The sequence below is a fragment of the Camelina sativa genome, chromosome 10, assembly GCF_000633955.1.
Source record: "Camelina sativa cultivar DH55 chromosome 10, Cs, whole genome shotgun sequence".
Taxonomy (NCBI): domain Eukaryota; kingdom Viridiplantae; phylum Streptophyta; class Magnoliopsida; order Brassicales; family Brassicaceae; genus Camelina; species Camelina sativa.
In genome coordinates this window covers 13,404,659-13,422,339 of record NC_025694.1, presented here as the reverse complement: position 1 = coordinate 13,422,339, position 17,681 = coordinate 13,404,659, and the positions used below count along the sequence as shown (strand labels likewise).

Below are 17,681 nucleotides of genomic sequence, written 5' to 3'. Positions count from 1 at the left end.
TGTTTAGAACAACCACAAGAGTTCAGATACTACATAAAGTAGTTTAAAATTCTATTTCACTCACTAAAATGAATTAGATACTACTTAATCGATATAACTCTGCACAAATAAATCTTAACATTACGAAAAAAACAAATTTTATAAAACCTTAAAATGATAAACGTCTTTAAAAAAAGGCCAAACTCATAAACAGTCCCAAATCATTAAAATTACTCCCAATTACATGAAAAAAAAACCCACCAAAAACAGAATTAGACTCGCTCAGTCAGCCTTATGAGGTTGTGTAATCCAAACGATTGAAAGTAAGAGAAACGTACAATGAACAATAATAAAATCTACCCCACTCTTAATTAAATTTCACATTCATTCTACACAGTTACAGTCCTGACTAACGGAAAGTGACACATCTGTTCAAATATATTCTCTCACGAGAAAAACAAACAAACAGAAACACAAAAGCCTTAAAATCCCACTTCCTTCGCTCTCCGCAATATCCATCCCAACAGTACATTTATATTCATGCTAATAAGACCATTCTCCTTCTCAAAAGTTATAGACTGCAAAGCATTAAGAAGATAGTTTTACAAACTCTGAACTCTATTGTATGTTTGCAGGTTTTGCCTAACTTTGCAAATAGATCGAACAATGCGTAATGCAAATAACAAAAAGAGACAACGTGAAGAAACAGACTCCATCGACCAACTACATGGTAAGCTTCAATCCACCAAATATCTTTCAACTTCAAATATGCAAGAAAATACTACACCATAATCATTCCAAACCCTACTAATTCTTTTCTCACAGGGCAAACAAAACGACCACGCCGGCCCAAACACTTGCCAATACCTGCAGGAACACCAGCAACCATTGGTTATCATTGTAATGCCCTAATTAAACTTTACCAACAAAAACAACGGCCAATCAACTCTATTCTAATCGAAATGCATATATTCTGAAATACAGGTGGATGCATCAGCTGCTGCAAAATTGGTAACCCTAAACCACAACAGCCAAACTTATTCACCTACAGATGTCAAAAATTAAAAAAGTAGAAAAGGATTTTCTCAATATTCAAATTTCATAATACCTTGATTTGATAGACATCCAGTTACAACACCGCACGCTCTATGAGGAAAGCAATCATGCTTTCTAAACGATGGGATCGAAAACAACGGCAATCATCTGCTCAACTGATCGGTGAAAGTTCTTCAAGCAGCAACTACAAAAAACCTGCCACCAGAAAAAACACACCACAGTCACAAAGAAGGAACAAAGGTACATATCTTTAAAACTTATTTCCTCTATCAAACCGTATCAAAACTGTGTCAGGAGGAGGCTCAACTGCAGACCTAAAGGAAGACATAGTTGCAGGTTTGGTTGCAATGTTAGACGAATATAATTGCTTGTGCATGTTTTTCCGGAAAGCACGAGACCGATTCAAAGAAACAAATGTTGAAGAGTTGCGCCTACATTTGGTTGATAAAAAAGGAAAAGGGAAACAATATGATCGCCTAATATTCCAGAGGTTGCTGGATTAATAGTAGGCGATTTCACAAACAATATTGGTCACAAAGATATTGTCTTGGAGTTACAGTCAAACAACCTACAACAAATAAAGGATGATCACCCTTTGCTCATGAGTTTACACTACCCGTTGTTATTCCCATATGGAGAATTTGGGTACCATACTGAAATACCACATGCAGTTACACAGGTAGGGGAACGCAGGAGAAGCTTCATCAGTATAAGAGAATACTACGCTTACCAAATCCAAACAAGACTCAGAGAAGGATTGACACTGATCAAAGGAGGCCGCCTCCTACACCAATATATAGTTGATGCATATACATCTATAGAACAAGAGAGACTTCGATGGGTAAAGAACAATACAGACCAACTAAGAGCAGACTTATACAACAATGTCTTCCATGCAGTGGGTAAAGGAGATACAAATGGTAAAAAAATAGGGAAAAGGATAATCCTACCGTCCAGTTTTACAGGAGGCCCTCGGTACATGATAGAGAAATATAATGATGCAATGGCAATTTGTCGGATATATGGGAATCCAAGTTTGTTCATTACCATGACAGCAAACCCAAACTGGAAGGAAATAAAGGACCATCTAGCAACTTATGGCGAGGTTTCAGGTAATGAACGCCCTGATGTTGAATGTCGCGTTTTCCAAATGAAACTCAAACAATTTCTTAAAGACCTCGAGAAAGGGACATTTTTCACCCCATGTGTTGCAGGTAAGTAACAAAGTTAATATATTCCCTAAAATTTGTGATGACAATATACCACTGTTAATAATTTTGCAGTGTAACACACAATCGAGTTTCAAAAAAGAGGATTGCCACATGCACATATTCTTCTATGGTTGGATGAAACCTCCAAGATACCAACAACGGCTGAAATTAATTCGATAATATCAGCTGAACTGCCAATCAAAACAGAAGACCCAGTAGGATTTGAGCATTGCTATTACCAGGTGGTAGAACAACACATTCAAGATTTAAGATACCACTAAATCTTACAGAAGATTTAATGTGTGATATCAGGCCAAATACAATGCTAGCAGAATTGCTTCTAAAAACAGATTTGATCATCTGGGACGAAGCACCAATGTCTCATCGACATGCGTTTGAAGCTCTAGATAGAACACTAAGAGATTTGATGTCTACAGAAGATTCAACAGCTAGCGAGAAAATGTTTGGTGGGAAAACGGTGCTACTTGGCGGAGATTTCCGTCAAATTCTTCCAGTAATCACACATGGGACACGAACAGATACAGTTCTAGCGTCTATACACAAGTCATATATATGGGAGGCATGCAACATATATCACTTAGAAAAAAACATGAGACTACACCATTCAGAAACAGGTTTTGCTACATGGTTGCTAAGTGTAGGCGATGGAACAGCCCGAGAGTGCGATCATAACAAGGGAAATAAGAATGACGAAGGACAACAAGTGATCATTGGAAACAGCTTTCTTCTGGAACCTACTGGACATCCACTGCAACAAATTTCTCAAACAACAAGAAAGCCCCAAAACGACCTTCAAAGCATAACAGAAGCCCTAACAGAAAAAGCTATTTTAACTCCAAGGAACGAAACAGTGGATGAGATTAATGCATACATGTTAGCAGAAGTAGAAGGAAAGTTAAAGGATTATTTCAGCTATGACAACATCCGCAAGGCAGATACAATCGGTGCAGACTATGAAGCATCATACCCTATGGAGTACTTAAACTCGCTAGAGTATCCAGGCATGCCGAAATATAAGTTAAGTTTAAAACTTGGCGTCCCTATAATGCTCATGAGGAACATTAATCAAAAAGAAGGTCTATGCAACGGAACGAGGCTAATAGTCACAAAACTGGGAGACCAAGTCATTGAAGGAGAAATACTCACTGGTACACACGTTGGAAATAAAGTCCTGCTACCAAGGATAATTTTGTCCCCACCGATTTCAGACCACCCTTTCACACTGCGGAGAAGGCAATTTCCAGTACGCGTATGTTACGCAATGACAATAAACAAAAGTTGGGGTCAAAGTTTGAAATCAGTTCTACTCTACTTACCCAGACCAGTCTTCAGCCATGGCCAACTATACGTTGCTCTATCAAGAGTAACATCTCCAGAAGGCCTAACCATTCTACAAGAAGAAGATGCAAAGAAAGATGGATTCAGAAACATCGTCTATCAAGAAATCTTCAAAGATATCCAGAAATAACAAGGTTAGAAAACTACATAACACACTTATTTTAATTAAAAAACTATGAATCGTCAACCTAACAGTCTACCATAATACACAGGCATGCCATCAAATCGCACTTGAACACATTACAATCAAACAAGATGGAGCAGCATAACTGAAACACCAACATAGAGGTATTTTCAAATAACTTTTTGAGAAACATAAATATCAATATGTTCATACCTACTCATAAGAGGAGAATCTCAATGCAAACCAAATAAAATCAACTCCCACTCGCAGGAACAACCACAAGCAAGTAAAAAAAAGGTGGAAAGTAGATGAGTGAATAAGAGCTACAAGTATAGAATCACAAAAGGAAGGATAGGGAGTAATCATACATCTTCACAGTCAACCATACCACCAAGTCGAACTACATTTTTCTGTAAACGAAACTTAACAACATTCTCTTTATTCTCCCATTATGTGTTCTCTAGACTATCTCAAGCGTGATTAAACATAAAACCCAACGCATACATACATTTTCCAAATAACAACTTATTCATAATTCCCCAGCTCCAACTACACTTTCAAACAACCGTAGACATGTTTAGTTTAATTCAAACAACCGAGACACATGGACATAATTTATATATATAACAACCCCATATGAACCAGATTCAACTCCACCAAATCCAAATCTCAAAGGACAAAAATACAAAAATAATAAAACATGCCCGAGAATATCTCCTTTCTTTTAAGTCTACTCCGAATACAGGATCTGAGAACACAAAAAGCAAAACTAAATAAAACATTTTCAACAAAAAAATAACAAAAAACTAAATCAGGAACTCAATACAGCTTTGGTGCAAACAAAAGCAAGAAACAACATTAAAACACGACAAACAAAATTCAAAAAAAGGCCTACAGACTGTTTAAAGTAAAATGGGCTTCAGCCCTTTAAACAACAAAATGTTTTAAAAACAATTTACCATCTATAAACAAAAAACAACTTCACAGTAAGCCCACAATGATAACCAAACATACGGTAAACCTCTAAAATGATATAAAAACATAAATAAACAAAAAATAAAAAGTATAACATCAATAAACAATACCTCAAAACATAAATTGAAAACAAAATGTAATAAAAAACCGAAACAAAAACATAAGTACTCACCTGAGATTCGTCCTCTCAAAAACAAAAACAAACCATTATTACGAAAACATAATTAAAATTTTGCACTACTACATAGAGAAAAGATTAAACCAAGATAATGTAATTGATTTAAGCCAACAAGACTATCAAATAACCGGATCAGCTTCCCTATAGAAGCTTTTAAAATATGTAGCTATAGCGTACGAAACGTATAACACTAACCTCATCAAAACTCATTCAATATTTTGAGAAAATAACAAACTAAGGACAATGAATGGACAAGGAATGCGAAACAAAAAAACAAATAACCAAACCGACCATAGAACTCCAAACGACTCCACTCAAGTATAAATAAACAGACTCACTGATGCAAAGAGCAACCACAAAAACACCAAATAGCTACCAAAAAAGCCATGGCAGATACCCCAAATCCCATATCTACTTTTTCATTCCAAACTTTCAGCACTACCATTCAAACATCCAATGAAATCGCCGTCATTATCAGAAGACCAAACATGAATCAAAACGACATAAGCATACGCATCCCTTACACCCCTAATGGTGGAGGACTTACCTCGCAAACCTTGATCAGCAACCTAATCTATCTTCTATCGTATCATGAAATTGAAGACAACGACGCAACAAGAATGACTTCAAGGTTCATCCAATTCTTTGATGCAGTGCGAATGACAGAACCTCCAACAGGTAGGTCAATTCTTTTAACTTTGACAATTACAAATTACAACCTCCATGCCAATTCCAGATTAGACACCGACGTCCTTATTGCTGAGCTAGAGACTTCCAAAAGACAACCAACCGCAGAAGAAGAAAATGAAGAGTGCACCATCTGTCTATAAACATTCAAAGGACGCAATGATATCAACAATCTCAATTGCAAACACATCTATCACCATGAGTGTATAATTCCATGGTTGTATGTAAACCATAATTGCCCTATATGTAGGAGTAATATGGTGTAGACCCTATCATAGAGATAATCTACAAGCTATGACATCAAGTTTCTATTCTCTTTCATATCTATTTGATTTCCAATTTAAAGCTTCAGTTTCGTTACATAGAATCAAATCTATCTGTACAATCTCCAGTTGTCTTCGATAAATCTACAGATAACAAATCACAGATTCAGTAATCGGAAGGAAAATAAACGAAATTTTTTTACCATTGTTGATGCCTTTGTCGACCGTGATGACTCTCTCAGCAACACAAGGATCAGCGAAAACAATGAAACCAAAAACACGAGCACGTCCAGTGGCACGATCTCTCATGATCACAGCTTCTCAACATCACCGTAGTTGCGAAAATAGTCGCTTAACCTTTCTTCATCTGTAGCCCAAGAAATTCCACCAACAAAGAGCTTCCCCAGATCCGATTCCATCTTTTAGCTCCTGTTCCAATTCAATTCTGAGAAACCATTACAAATACCAATCGATTAAGATGAGAGATGCAATTGAAAAGAATTTTGAGAAAGCAACATTTACTTTTTTATATCTGTTGTTGTTGTCTGCAAATAAAAGTTGTTGTCTGCAAATCTACTAAGAGGGAGGAATCAGATACATATTGTCGTTGTCCTAATCAAATAGTTGCGAATTTTGGGTCAATTTCAAATCTGAAAACAAAAATAAAAATTGTATCAGTGAAATCACAAAACCAAAGCAAAAAAAGAAACCCAGAAAGTGAATATGAATTTACGAAGACGAGTAAGAGAGAGACTAAAAAATGCACAAAAAATCACCATTGTTGTAGATGGATGATAAATCATCATTATCTGGTTTCCTTTAATAAATCGCCCACCCAATAAAGAAAAGAAGAGATAGAGATAGTGCGAGAGACTTAAGATGATGACGACCTCTTTTGAAATTATAAACATTTTCATATGTAAGAGTATACAAAAAAAAAAAAATGCAAAAAAAAATCACATGTAGCAATTGAGATAGTTGAAATTCAATATAATTTTATTTTTCAATTAAGACTTTTGAAACAATTAACTATCATCATGCTCATGGAGACCCATGATATTTATATATATATATATATATATAGATATTTACATCCCTATTGCTGTTTCCAAAATTTTCAAATTAACAAAAGCCAAAAAAAAAATATTTTCTGTCTTTTTTTACTAAACACTTATAAAAATCTAATAATTATAAATACCAAATTTAAAACCATGATAAACTAATGTTCATCAAAAAAATTATCTTACAATTTCAACAAAATATGAAAATTCTTAATACTCAAATATGAAAATACATTGTAAACATAAATTAAACTATAAATCTAATGTTAGTAACTAACACAAATATAAACAAATAAATAAATCATTAACCAGAAAACAAAATATAACATCAAATAACATTACCTCAAAAGATAATTCAAGAATAAAATATACAAAAAAAACTGGGCGTAGCGCGGTATAATCCCTAGTATATTTGAAAAAACGTTGCAAAACAGATACATACAGTTTAGCTTCTTACGAAAATTTATTTCTTTTCTCGGTTTTAGTTTCTTCAAAATAGATCTTATTATAAGAGTGTTTTTTATCTTTGTGATATGGTGTAGCTTGTTAATTTGCTCGTCTTTCCAACAATAATGATACTATATAACAGTGATTATGTGACTAGAATTTACTTTTGCAATCTCTTCCATATACAATTTGGGTCTAGAAACTTCCAAAATAGTCGTGGATGTGTTTGCTTATCTCGTCAGGCCTTTCCTCATGGAGAAAATGACCAACGCCTTCAATTACCACAACTTCGTCCAACAACGGTACGTGGCTCTTAAACCGGCCATCGTGGATGTACTTCTTGGTGCCGGGAATGTGATAGGTCAAATCTTGGTCCCCGATTACGAACTTAACCGGAACTTTCACTTGAGCTTTTGATAGTGACCCCATCAGCTCCCATGTTCTGTAATGAGCAAAGAAAAGAAAAAAATGTGACACTAACATACAAGAATCTTGCAGGAAAATTAAGAGATCTTGATCAGAGTTTCATGTAAGAAAGTATGATTACACGGATCATGCAAAATCTGAATCAAAGTTCAGAGTCACCAACTTATATAAACACACAATTACAGAGAGGCCACTCGATGATGCTGACCTTTATAAGCAAGGTTAACAATCACAATTGGTACCCTTTGATCAAAACGGATTACTTACTTCTGAATAATACTAAACACAGTTTCAGTGTTAACTTAAAGACTAAAGGAATCCACTTAAAAGGGCAGGGCTAATGAATCAAGAATAACACTACCGCTCAAAGATATATATATGCAAATGCAGCATCAATGTCCTGAATGAATTCAAGCAAGTTTCATAAGAGCGATTCGAGAGTAGCAGAGAATATACCGGTCCATATTTCGGTAGTAGTTTACAGGTCCAGTGAAGCCATTCTTCTCGTACTTAGACACATAGTACTTGACATCACAATCAGTCAGCCAAGAGGGTAATGAAATAGGATCATCATAGCTTTTTCCTTTAGGTAAGAGAATAGGGCCAGGACTACGATATGTTAAGAACTCTAACAGAGATCTTTCCGTGCCAGCTTTAGCAAATTCCGCCTCTATTTCCCCACATTCCTACAACATATAAACCCCATTCTTCCAGTTAGAGACAGTCCTCCTAATGGTCTATTCATTCACCTACACTACACTTAATGAAAAACTTCCAATAGTTCATCATAACTCTCTTACAGCTAAGCTCATGTTCCAATCTCTTCTACTAACAAGTTTAACAACAAACTCCAAACACAATTGAAATGTTCAAACCAAAGAGTCAACTAGAATCAAATTATTCAAGAAATGTTCAAACCAAACGATTGAATTAGAATCAAATCCAAGATTCAATGAGAATCAAAATTCAAGAAATGTTCAAACCAAAAGATTCAATTAGAATCAAATTGAAGATTCAAGAACCTGAAATCTGCAGATGTAGTAGTCATCTCCATAGAAAGATCGAAACATGGAGATTGGTTTCCTCATAGGATTCCAAGGATCAAACACGACACTCATGTTAACCAGAGCTCTAACCCTATCAGGTCGAAGAAGAGAGAGATGCCACGCGATTATTGCGCCCCAATCGTGTCCCACCACGAACACTTTCTCACCAGCTCCGACCACTGCGTCGATCAACCCAATCAGATCTCCGACCACGTGGAGACTTGTGTACGCGTCCACACTCTCCGGCGCGTCGGTGTCTCCGTAACCCCGTAAGTCCGGCGCTATGGTCCGGTATCCTAACGACGAGAGTGCCACCATCTGATGCCGCCACGTGTACCAGAGTTCTGGGAACCCGTGGAGGAAAAGTATCACCGGATGACGATAGATAACTCCGTCGAAAGCTCCGTTCCCGGAGACGCAGGGACTTTTCTCGGCGACGTGCATAGTGATTCCATTGACCTTCACAAAACTATGATCAAACGTAAGAAGATCCATTCGTATTCGTAATGAAGAAGACGAATAAGACTTAGAAGAGTGATACAAATCCCAAATTTGGGGGAAATGTTCATACGAACCGGTCCAATTAAAACTAAACCCGGTTTAATATGGTATTAATGTAATGGTGAAACACACGAATGTACATTTGTTTTATTTGAATCGTATTGATAAAGATATAACATTCGTGTGTTTATAATTATATTTGAATCGTATTGATTATATAACATTCGTTTTCGTTATATAACATTCGTTGTATTACATTGATAAATTATAAACTAAAATAAAAAGGGTTTATCTTAAAGGTGGGAAAAATATGATTAATAATGTTAAATGGGCTTAGAAAGAATAAGAGGGAGAGGCCTTTTCCTATACTAGGCTTAATAAAGTTGTTAACAATGTCAATAGAGCAAAAATAATCCCACATCGATTAGGTTAAAGGAATCGACTGGGTTTATATAGTGTTTTAGTGACAGAACTGATAGTCCCTCCGGGGACATCACGTCCCGTAAAACTGTCCCGCTCGGTATGCAGTGGCTACTAAGCCATTTAATGGATGACATCTCTTTTTGCATTTTATTTGGGTAGAGCTACTTCATTACTAACGCAATTTGTATTTTTTCGAAACAAACATCAATTTTTCTTCTCTTCCCCTATGGTTACATTACATCTATCTCCCCAATCAACAATCATAGCAACCAGTTTTTAACAGTTGTTTGCCGTATAGCTAAAACATAAGATATTTCCGAACCGGTATTAATGTAATGGTGAAACACACGAATGTTATATATGCTAAGACTCAAACCCCCGCGATGCCGCCGGAGAAGTATTTTAGAAAAAGTAAATAAATTTAAAATTCAAAATTATACATTAGAAATCATTTGAATGTAATAGAATAGTTTGAATACATAAACATTAAACATAAACTTTTACTAAAAACGCAACCATAAAAATGAAAACTTATAAACAAAAAAATATTATGTAGAATATACGTAAATTTGCAAAAAAATATTATTTAAAGTATTATAAATATATAAGATATTTTATGGAGAATATTAAATTACAATTTAACATATATAGATATTTTCTGGTAAAGAGTTACAATTTAAAAAATCATAATGGCAAAGTGATCTTAACTGAGAATATTAAATTAATGGTTTTAATGAGTAAAAGTAATTTTTAGTATTAAATAATTATAATTAAAAATGTATTTAATAATGACACTACAAGAAAACACGTGCTTTGCGACGGACAAATGCCCTCGCAAATTTGCGAGGGTCCTCGTCTTCATAGCAAATGATCCGCAAATCCCTCACAAATTTGCGAGAAATATCCCTCGAACATCCCTCGCAAATTTGCGAGGGAGTTGTGATTCATTTGCGAGGAAAAAGCTGTCCCTCGCAAATCTATCGCAGATTTGCGACGAATTTGCCAATCATATAATCCGTAGCAAATTTGCGAGGAAGTAGCGACAGATTTGTGAGGTCATTATGGGTTTAGGGTTTAGGGTTTAGGGTTTAGGGTTTAGGGTTTGAGCTTAGGGTTTGAATTTTAGGTTTAATTCTGAAGTGAAGTTCCTAGTAAACATCAAGAGACAAAAAAATATTTGAGATGAATCAACATGTGTGAAGAAAACATATAAGATATATATAAATCAAGATGTGATTTACTTTCATTATGAACATAGATATGACCAAGTGTTAAAGTGTTTTGATCAACAATTGCAATGTAGAGTCCATAGTCCACTAATCACCAACTATATGAACAATGAACTTTCCAAAACATAGGAAAAACATGAAATTAATAGAGATTGTATCATTAAGAAAATAAAGTTGATGCAAAAGAATATATACACTTGCGAGGGATATGCGGTGGATGTGCGAGAAGACCCGCAAAACCCTCGCAATTTGCAAGGGATGTGCGATACACTGAGCTTATTCCTCGCTAAAGCCTCACGGTTCCCTCGCAAATTGATCCTTTACATGCAAATTAAAGAAGAGCATTACTAAACAACATTGCATCCAAATCATAGGAAAATCTGAACTTAATAAACTAATTTTATCTACTTTAATTTGAACCTACTTTAGTAACCAACATTTGATCTTTTACATGCAAATATGAACCTACTTTAATTTTATCTACACATAGCAAACTATTTGTATATAATAATATTGGATTAGCAAACTAATAATATTGGATTAATAATTTTTAAAGCATAGGAAAACTTTCTTTAGTTTTTGATTGAGTACATTTTAATGAGGATGATCTTGGTATATAAAATGAATTTGATTATAAAGGTGCGAGGGATTTGCGACGGATTTCTTATTGGGCCTTGCAAATCCATTGCTAATCCCTCGCAAAGCTGGTGTATTTAATTGGTCAGTTTGTCGGTTGTTTAATCTTTTTTGCGAGGGATGTGCGATGGAGCCACGCTAATCCCTCGCAAAATTGGTGTATTTTGATTGGTAAGTTTATCGGTTGTTGCATCTTTTTTGCGAGGGATGTGCGATGGGGCCACGCTAATCCCTCGCAAAGTTGGTGTATTTTGATTGGTCAGTTTGTCGGTTCCTAGTTATTCCGTCGCAATATCTGCGAGGGAGTTACGAGAGCACAAAATATTTATATATACCATCGAGCTGTGGTTTGAGCGAAGCTCAAACTCATTCACCTAAACCCTAATTTCTCTTCTTCATCCTCTCAGCCCCTAATCTCTCTTTCTTCTCCGTCTTCTCTGACTAACCGGAGCCGCTCTTCTTCGTCTTCTTCGNTTTTCATCTCTCTTTTTCATATTGACTAATCATCTCTCTGTTTCTCTTTTTCAGTCTGAGCTAACTGGTGAGTTAACTCCTGATTTTGTACGCATCCTAGAAGAGACTCATCGAAAGCCTGATGGGTCTTTTACGGATGGAAAGTCGGAGTCTCTGTTCAATGAGGTGTCGTCGAAGATCCAAGAGTTGGAATCTGAGCTTTGTACGGGGGAGAATGGAGAGAGCACTGCTTCTGATGGGGTGCCAATTCATATCAAAAACAAAATTTACACATAGGTAAGTTGTCTATTTTATATACTTTGAATGTCTTTGTTTTTGTTTGAGTTTTGTGTTTGCATTCTTTGAAGTTCATTTGTGTTTTGTTGTTTTGTTGGTAGGTTGCTCCAAATAAGAAAAACATGATCTATGGGGTTGGTTCTTTGTAGTTTGAAGCATCCTCTAGCAGTAGTGGTCTACCACCGTCGTCTTCTCCGGCTAATGATCCAGTTCTTTTAGCTCAGAAGCTTGCTGCAGCTGAAGAATGCATTCAAATTTAGGCGACTCAAATCCAACAAAGTGCAGAGAGGATGCAAAGCTTTGATATATACTTCGAGTATCTCGCTGAAAAGGATCCGGAATTTGCTGCTAGGTTCCGAAGCCCGACAACGACCAACCCAGACGCCAGAGAAGGGCGCAACACCGATGATACAGTTAACGCCGGTAGTGGAACCGGAACCAGAAACATCACCTCTCTCTCTGAAACTTTTTAAACTCTTTCTTGTAATGTATTTTTTTAAAGACAATTTAAGTTTATTCACAGTTGTGAATTGAAATTAAAATTTCATTTAATTTCAATTTAATCTCAATTCTATTCCCAATTCAAATTTAATTTAATTTCAATTCAATTCTATTATCAATTTTAATTCAATTCATTTTCAATTAAAATTTAATTTCAATTCAATTTGCGATGAATTCAGTTTCTCGCAAATTGCTTCAGAGTTGCGAGTAAATATGTTTCTCGCAAATTGCTTCAGAGTTGCGAGTAAATATGTTTCTCGCAAAACTTGCGAGGTATTTACAATGTTTGAAATTTGCGAGACGCTATTTGCGAGGGATCGTCGTATCTCGCAAATCCCTTGCGAATGTTGATTTGCGAGGGATTGCGATGATTTCTTCCATCGCAAATCACGTGTTTTCTTGTAGTGTGAGTGAAACTATATCAAAGAAAAATTGAAATTAAAATACACAACTTTCAAAAACATGATAAAATAAATTTTAAATATTAAAAGAGTTTTAGAACAAAAGTTACAATAAATAGACGCAACTGTAAATTATATAGTAAGTTTTATTAAACTTCTATATTGCTATAATCATTTCTAAAATTTTAGTTAGATTATAGAATAACATTTAATATTAGATATTAATATATAGATTATTTAAATTCAACATAAAACAAAAAATTTGTTTCAAAGAACTGTGATTTGTTAGTTATTGCTGAAGAGACAATTATAAAGAAAGTTCAAAAGATATGACTATTTATATAGACACACATATTATAACGAAAAGTTGTGATGAAAAAATATGAATAAAATCTAGTGAAAAAACACAGCTCTACAATGAACAGATACAACTGTTAGAGGGGAAAAAAAGACATATACAAACAATTTTTCACAAAAGATACTACAAAAAAATTGAAACAGTTGTTTGCATTTATTCAGATTGTTATTATTACTTTTAAATATTAAATATTAAAATATTACTTTAACGAAAAGTTACGATAAATAGACCCATCTGTAAATTCTATATTAAGTTGTATTAAATTTCTCTATTGCTATAATCATTTCTAAAATTTTAGTTAGATTATAGAATAACGTTGAATATTAGATATTAATATTCAATTATTTAGATTCAACATAAAATAAAAAATTTGTTTTAACGAACTTGTTGGTTACTGATGAAGAAACAAATATAAAGAGAATTCAGAAGATATGACTATTTAAATAGACACACGTCAATAACGTCATACACCTATTAGAATGAAAGTTTTGATGAAAAAATATAAATCAAATATACTGAAAAGACACAACTCTACAATGAAAAGATACAACTGTTTGATTTTTTTTTTAAACAAAATTTTACGAAAATGTACTACGAAAAATCGAAACTGTCTGCACTTGATTATACCTAATAATCCATATAAACTGCTTTCAAATAGAAAGACATCTTTATTACCATTTTTAAAAGGTCAATTGAAAAAACACAACTGTTAGTATTGTTATTATATATAGATTTGTTTTATTTGAATCGTATTGATTATATAACATTCGTTATAATTATAAACACACGAATGTTATACAACGATTTGTGTTTTGTTGGTTCGATTACTTAGTTTATAATTTTAGAGGAACTTGTGGAAGAAGTTGTGAATGTGTTGATTGATCACGTCAGGGTCTTCTTCATGGAGGAAATGACCCAATCCTTTGAGCACGACGGTTTCGTCTAGCAACGGTACATCTCTCTTGAAACCGCCATCGTTGATGTATTCCTTAGCTCCCGGAAAATTGTACGTTAAATCCTGACCTCCGACTATGAACTTCACCGGTACATGGATCTTAGCACCGGTCCATGGTGCAGTCAGCTCCCAATTTCTGTTTTTTTAAACAAGAAGAACACCAAATAAAGTTAAAATTGAAATCTTTGTGATTATGTACTATTGAACCGTGAGTGATTAACGTACCGGTCAATGTTGCGGTAGTAGTTAATGGGTCCGGTGAAGCCTTTCTTGTCGTACTTGGTGACGTAATAGTCGAGGTCTTCTTGTGTTAACCACGGTGGTAACGCACACGCATCATTTTCTAAGCGTTCGAAACATTTGCCTTTGGGGAGATGGAGCGGACCAGGCGTTTTGTAAGTGAGGAACTCTTTCAACACCTTCTCTGTTCCCAACTTCTTGAACTCTGCTTCTATCTCTCCAGGTTTCTTGATTACAAAACTCATAAGTCATAACTAGTACTCTATGTACTAAATCCACATGTCATTTAGGAAGTTACACAAATGGTTGGAGAGAATAGAAACTTACAAAACTCAATGGTAACCTGATCTAAGTAACTAGAAAACTAGACTCTAAAAAATCTTTAACTTGTAATGGCTTTTGGTTTTTGTTTTTGAAAAACTCATTTTACATTATTTGAGGGTTTTTCACGTTTCCAAAACATATTCTTATAGTAATATTTTTTTCTTCATTAACAAAATCTAAAATCCAAAAACTAAAAACTATATATAATCAAGATATTTTTAAAACAACCATTCATGGCCTTATGAACTTTGATTTGATTTATTTTTTTGATTTGGTTTGATACGGTCTCTAAAATTTCAAGATTAGGGCAACAAAATCAATACCTGAAATCTGCATATGTAGTAATCATCACCGAAGGTATGTCTCAACGTCGTAACCGGAACTCGTTGAGAGTTCCTCGGAGAGAAGAGTACGCTCATGTTGACTAGAGCCTTCACTTTGTCCGGTCGATACTGACACAACTGCCACGCTAACATCGCTCCCCAGTCATGACCAACCACGAAGACCGCCTTGTCTCCGTCGGTCACGGCGTTGATCAGTGCAACCAAGTCTCCAACCACGTTTAAGTAAGTGTAATCCTCCACTTTCTCGGGCGCGTCTGTGTCTCCGTACCCTCTAAGATCCGGCGCGATGGTACGGTATCCAAGGGAAGAAAGCGCAACCATCTGGTGTCGCCACGTGTACCAAAGCTCCGGGAATCCGTGGATAAAGAGAATGATCGGATCTTTTCCTGATCCGGTTCCGGATCCGGATGCGGGTTTCTCCGCCACGTGCATGTTTATGCCGTTTAATTTTAGGGTTTTGTGTTCTACGCCGTCGAGTTTGGACACCTTCTCATGTGGCTTTGTCTGATTCTCGGAAAATGTGGAGAAATGGGTCATTGGATTTGGGTTTTTCCCGAGTAAACGACGGATTCTGAGAGGAAGATGGTTTTGGAATCGTGAAAGTGAGAGATATCGACACAAGAACATGTGTGGTTTGACCGTTTGGGCTGTGAGACGACGTCGTAAGCATAAATCTCCGGTTGTTTAGAGATAGAGAGAACAAATGGTCGAATCAAATGTGTTGTATAAAGCCAATCACACAACTCACAATGAATAAATTTTAAAGAAAAAGAAATCTGATGAAAGTAAAGAACACAAAAGTGTTTAAGAAAAAAAAATATTATTGATTCTCATGAAACATTCTCTCGTATATAAATTATGCATCTATAAATAATGGTAAACTTCCTAAGGTAATATATCAACATTTTTCAGGATCTTTTTTGATATTTTCATAATCATATATTCATAACTCCCATAATTTCGATTATTTTACCTCGATCTTGATTTTTGTCGATCCCATCAATCTTCCAATAAATACATTGTGTAAAAAGATATATTGTCAATGATTAAACCAGTTTATTAATTTTTATGGCTTTACCAATTTCTAATCTGGCATGTGTATGCAACATCTAACGCTCTGGAATCTTATAATTAAACTATTGTAAAGTATTTCTGTTTCTTTTCCTTTATCTTTTGTTTCTTTTGAAAAGAAACCCCAAATTCTTAGAGTGGATTAAAAAATGTGTGATCAAGGAGGTTACGTATCCACACACTGTACATATATATTGCTTGATGGTTTGGTGAACCAAATAACAAACGTGAACAAAGCAAACTGAAGTATATTGATGGAAGAGTCCAATAAAATAAAATAAAAAACACATTCGAAACTGAAGAAGAGGTACTAATCAAGATGAGAAGGTTACAATCTTGCAAAGAGAAAATTAGCCTTCCAAGCCAAAGTGCACGGGAGCAGCTCCACACGATACATCAGGAAGCTTGAAGCCGATGCGCGATTGGCCAACTCACACGGTCAACCAAAATGAAATATTGACATGTGGTCGAGCCATGCATCCAAAGATGAGTGATACCAAATATATAAGCCTAGGCAATTTGAACGTATTGGTTCGTTCGGTCCAACACTTCGTTTTGTTTGAGTTGGAAGACATTGTTCCGATTGTACCAATAAAAGAGTTCGTTCGTTTTGGGTTTTATTTTAAAATTTCAGATCGATTCACATAAAAGATTAATAGTAGTCGAAACTGAATCTAATATAATAATCAGGTTTAATTTTTTGGAAAACCCTGATTTTGCATGTAATTTTGGTCAATTCATTTCTGTTCACGCAAAAATTAAAATATTTTCAGAAAATTAGATTAATGAAACATTAAAATAATTTTGATAAATTGATAGGTTCAACTTCACCGAACACAACCAAATTGTACCGGGTATCAAAAAAGGAGTTCCAATCGATTTTAACTACAAACCAAAATCGAACAGAATTTCAAAAATTTGGTTCGGTCTAACTTGAGGTTTAGACAAAAAAAATTCTAACTTGAGGCACCGAGCACGAAGGGTCCTTGGACGACTCCACATAATGTCGTGAGTGTTCAGGGGTTTCTTTCCCCATATTTTTATTAGAGTGACGGTCTCTACTCTCTTGTAAGTAGTATACAAGTAGTCTCCAACAATAAACGCATGATAAGAATACTATAAAACTGCTGTAAGCA

General features: G+C 35.1%; 3 protein-coding genes across 3 annotated transcripts; 1 reads left to right on the top strand and 2 right to left on the bottom strand.

The window, feature by feature from the left end:
- LOC104720335 lies at window positions 2,039-3,634 on the top strand. The gene is made up of 3 exons (XM_010438256.1): window positions 2,039-2,249; window positions 2,597-3,516; window positions 3,569-3,634. Exons 1-3 carry the CDS (start codon window positions 2,039-2,041, stop codon window positions 3,632-3,634), a joined length of 1,197 nt encoding a protein of 398 aa, XP_010436558.1.
- On the bottom strand, window positions 7,454-9,346 carry LOC104718796 (bifunctional epoxide hydrolase 2). Its single transcript, XM_010436601.2, has 3 exons — window positions 8,789-9,346; window positions 8,223-8,452; window positions 7,454-7,782 (listed from the first exon to the last, which is right to left on the bottom strand). Exons 1-3 carry the CDS (start codon window positions 9,305-9,307, stop codon window positions 7,536-7,538), a joined length of 996 nt encoding a protein of 331 aa, XP_010434903.1. The 5' UTR covers window positions 9,308-9,346; the 3' UTR covers window positions 7,454-7,535.
- LOC104718795 (bifunctional epoxide hydrolase 2-like) lies at window positions 14,338-16,594 on the bottom strand. Its single transcript, XM_010436600.1, has 3 exons — window positions 15,454-16,594; window positions 14,792-15,033; window positions 14,338-14,702 (listed from the first exon to the last, which is right to left on the bottom strand). The coding sequence occupies exons 1-3, from the start codon at window positions 16,099-16,101 to the stop codon at window positions 14,453-14,455; spliced, it is 1,140 nt and encodes a 379-aa protein (XP_010434902.1). The 5' UTR covers window positions 16,102-16,594; the 3' UTR covers window positions 14,338-14,452.

Excerpts from the sequence above, each read along its gene's own strand:
- LOC104720335 (XM_010438256.1), top strand. The coding sequence starts at position 2,039 with ATGGCAATTTGTCGGATATATGGGAATCCAAGTTTGTTCATTACCATG. Across the intron at positions 2,250-2,596 it reads TTTCACCCCATGTGTTGCAG|ATTTGATCATCTGGGACGAA; the intron begins GTAAGTAACAAA and ends TTCTAAAAACAG. Across the intron at positions 3,517-3,568 it reads GAAGGCAATTTCCAGTACGC|TTCTACTCTACTTACCCAGA; the intron begins GTATGTTACGCA and ends GTTTGAAATCAG.
- LOC104718796 (XM_010436601.2), bottom strand. The coding sequence starts at position 9,307 with ATGGATCTTCTTACGTTTGATCATAGTTTTGTGAAGGTCAATGGAATC. Across the intron at positions 8,453-8,788 it reads ACTACATCTGCAGATTTCAG|GAATGTGGGGAAATAGAGGC; the intron begins GTTCTTGAATCT and ends TATATGTTGTAG. Across the intron at positions 7,783-8,222 it reads TACTACCGAAATATGGACCG|AACATGGGAGCTGATGGGGT; the intron begins GTATATTCTCTG and ends TGCTCATTACAG.
- LOC104718795 (XM_010436600.1), bottom strand. The coding sequence starts at position 16,101 with ATGTTCTTGTGTCGATATCTCTCACTTTCACGATTCCAAAACCATCTT. Across the intron at positions 15,034-15,453 it reads ACTACATATGCAGATTTCAG|AAACCTGGAGAGATAGAAGC; the intron begins GTATTGATTTTG and ends TTTGTAATCAAG. Across the intron at positions 14,703-14,791 it reads TACTACCGCAACATTGACCG|AAATTGGGAGCTGACTGCAC; the intron begins GTACGTTAATCA and ends TTAAAAAAACAG.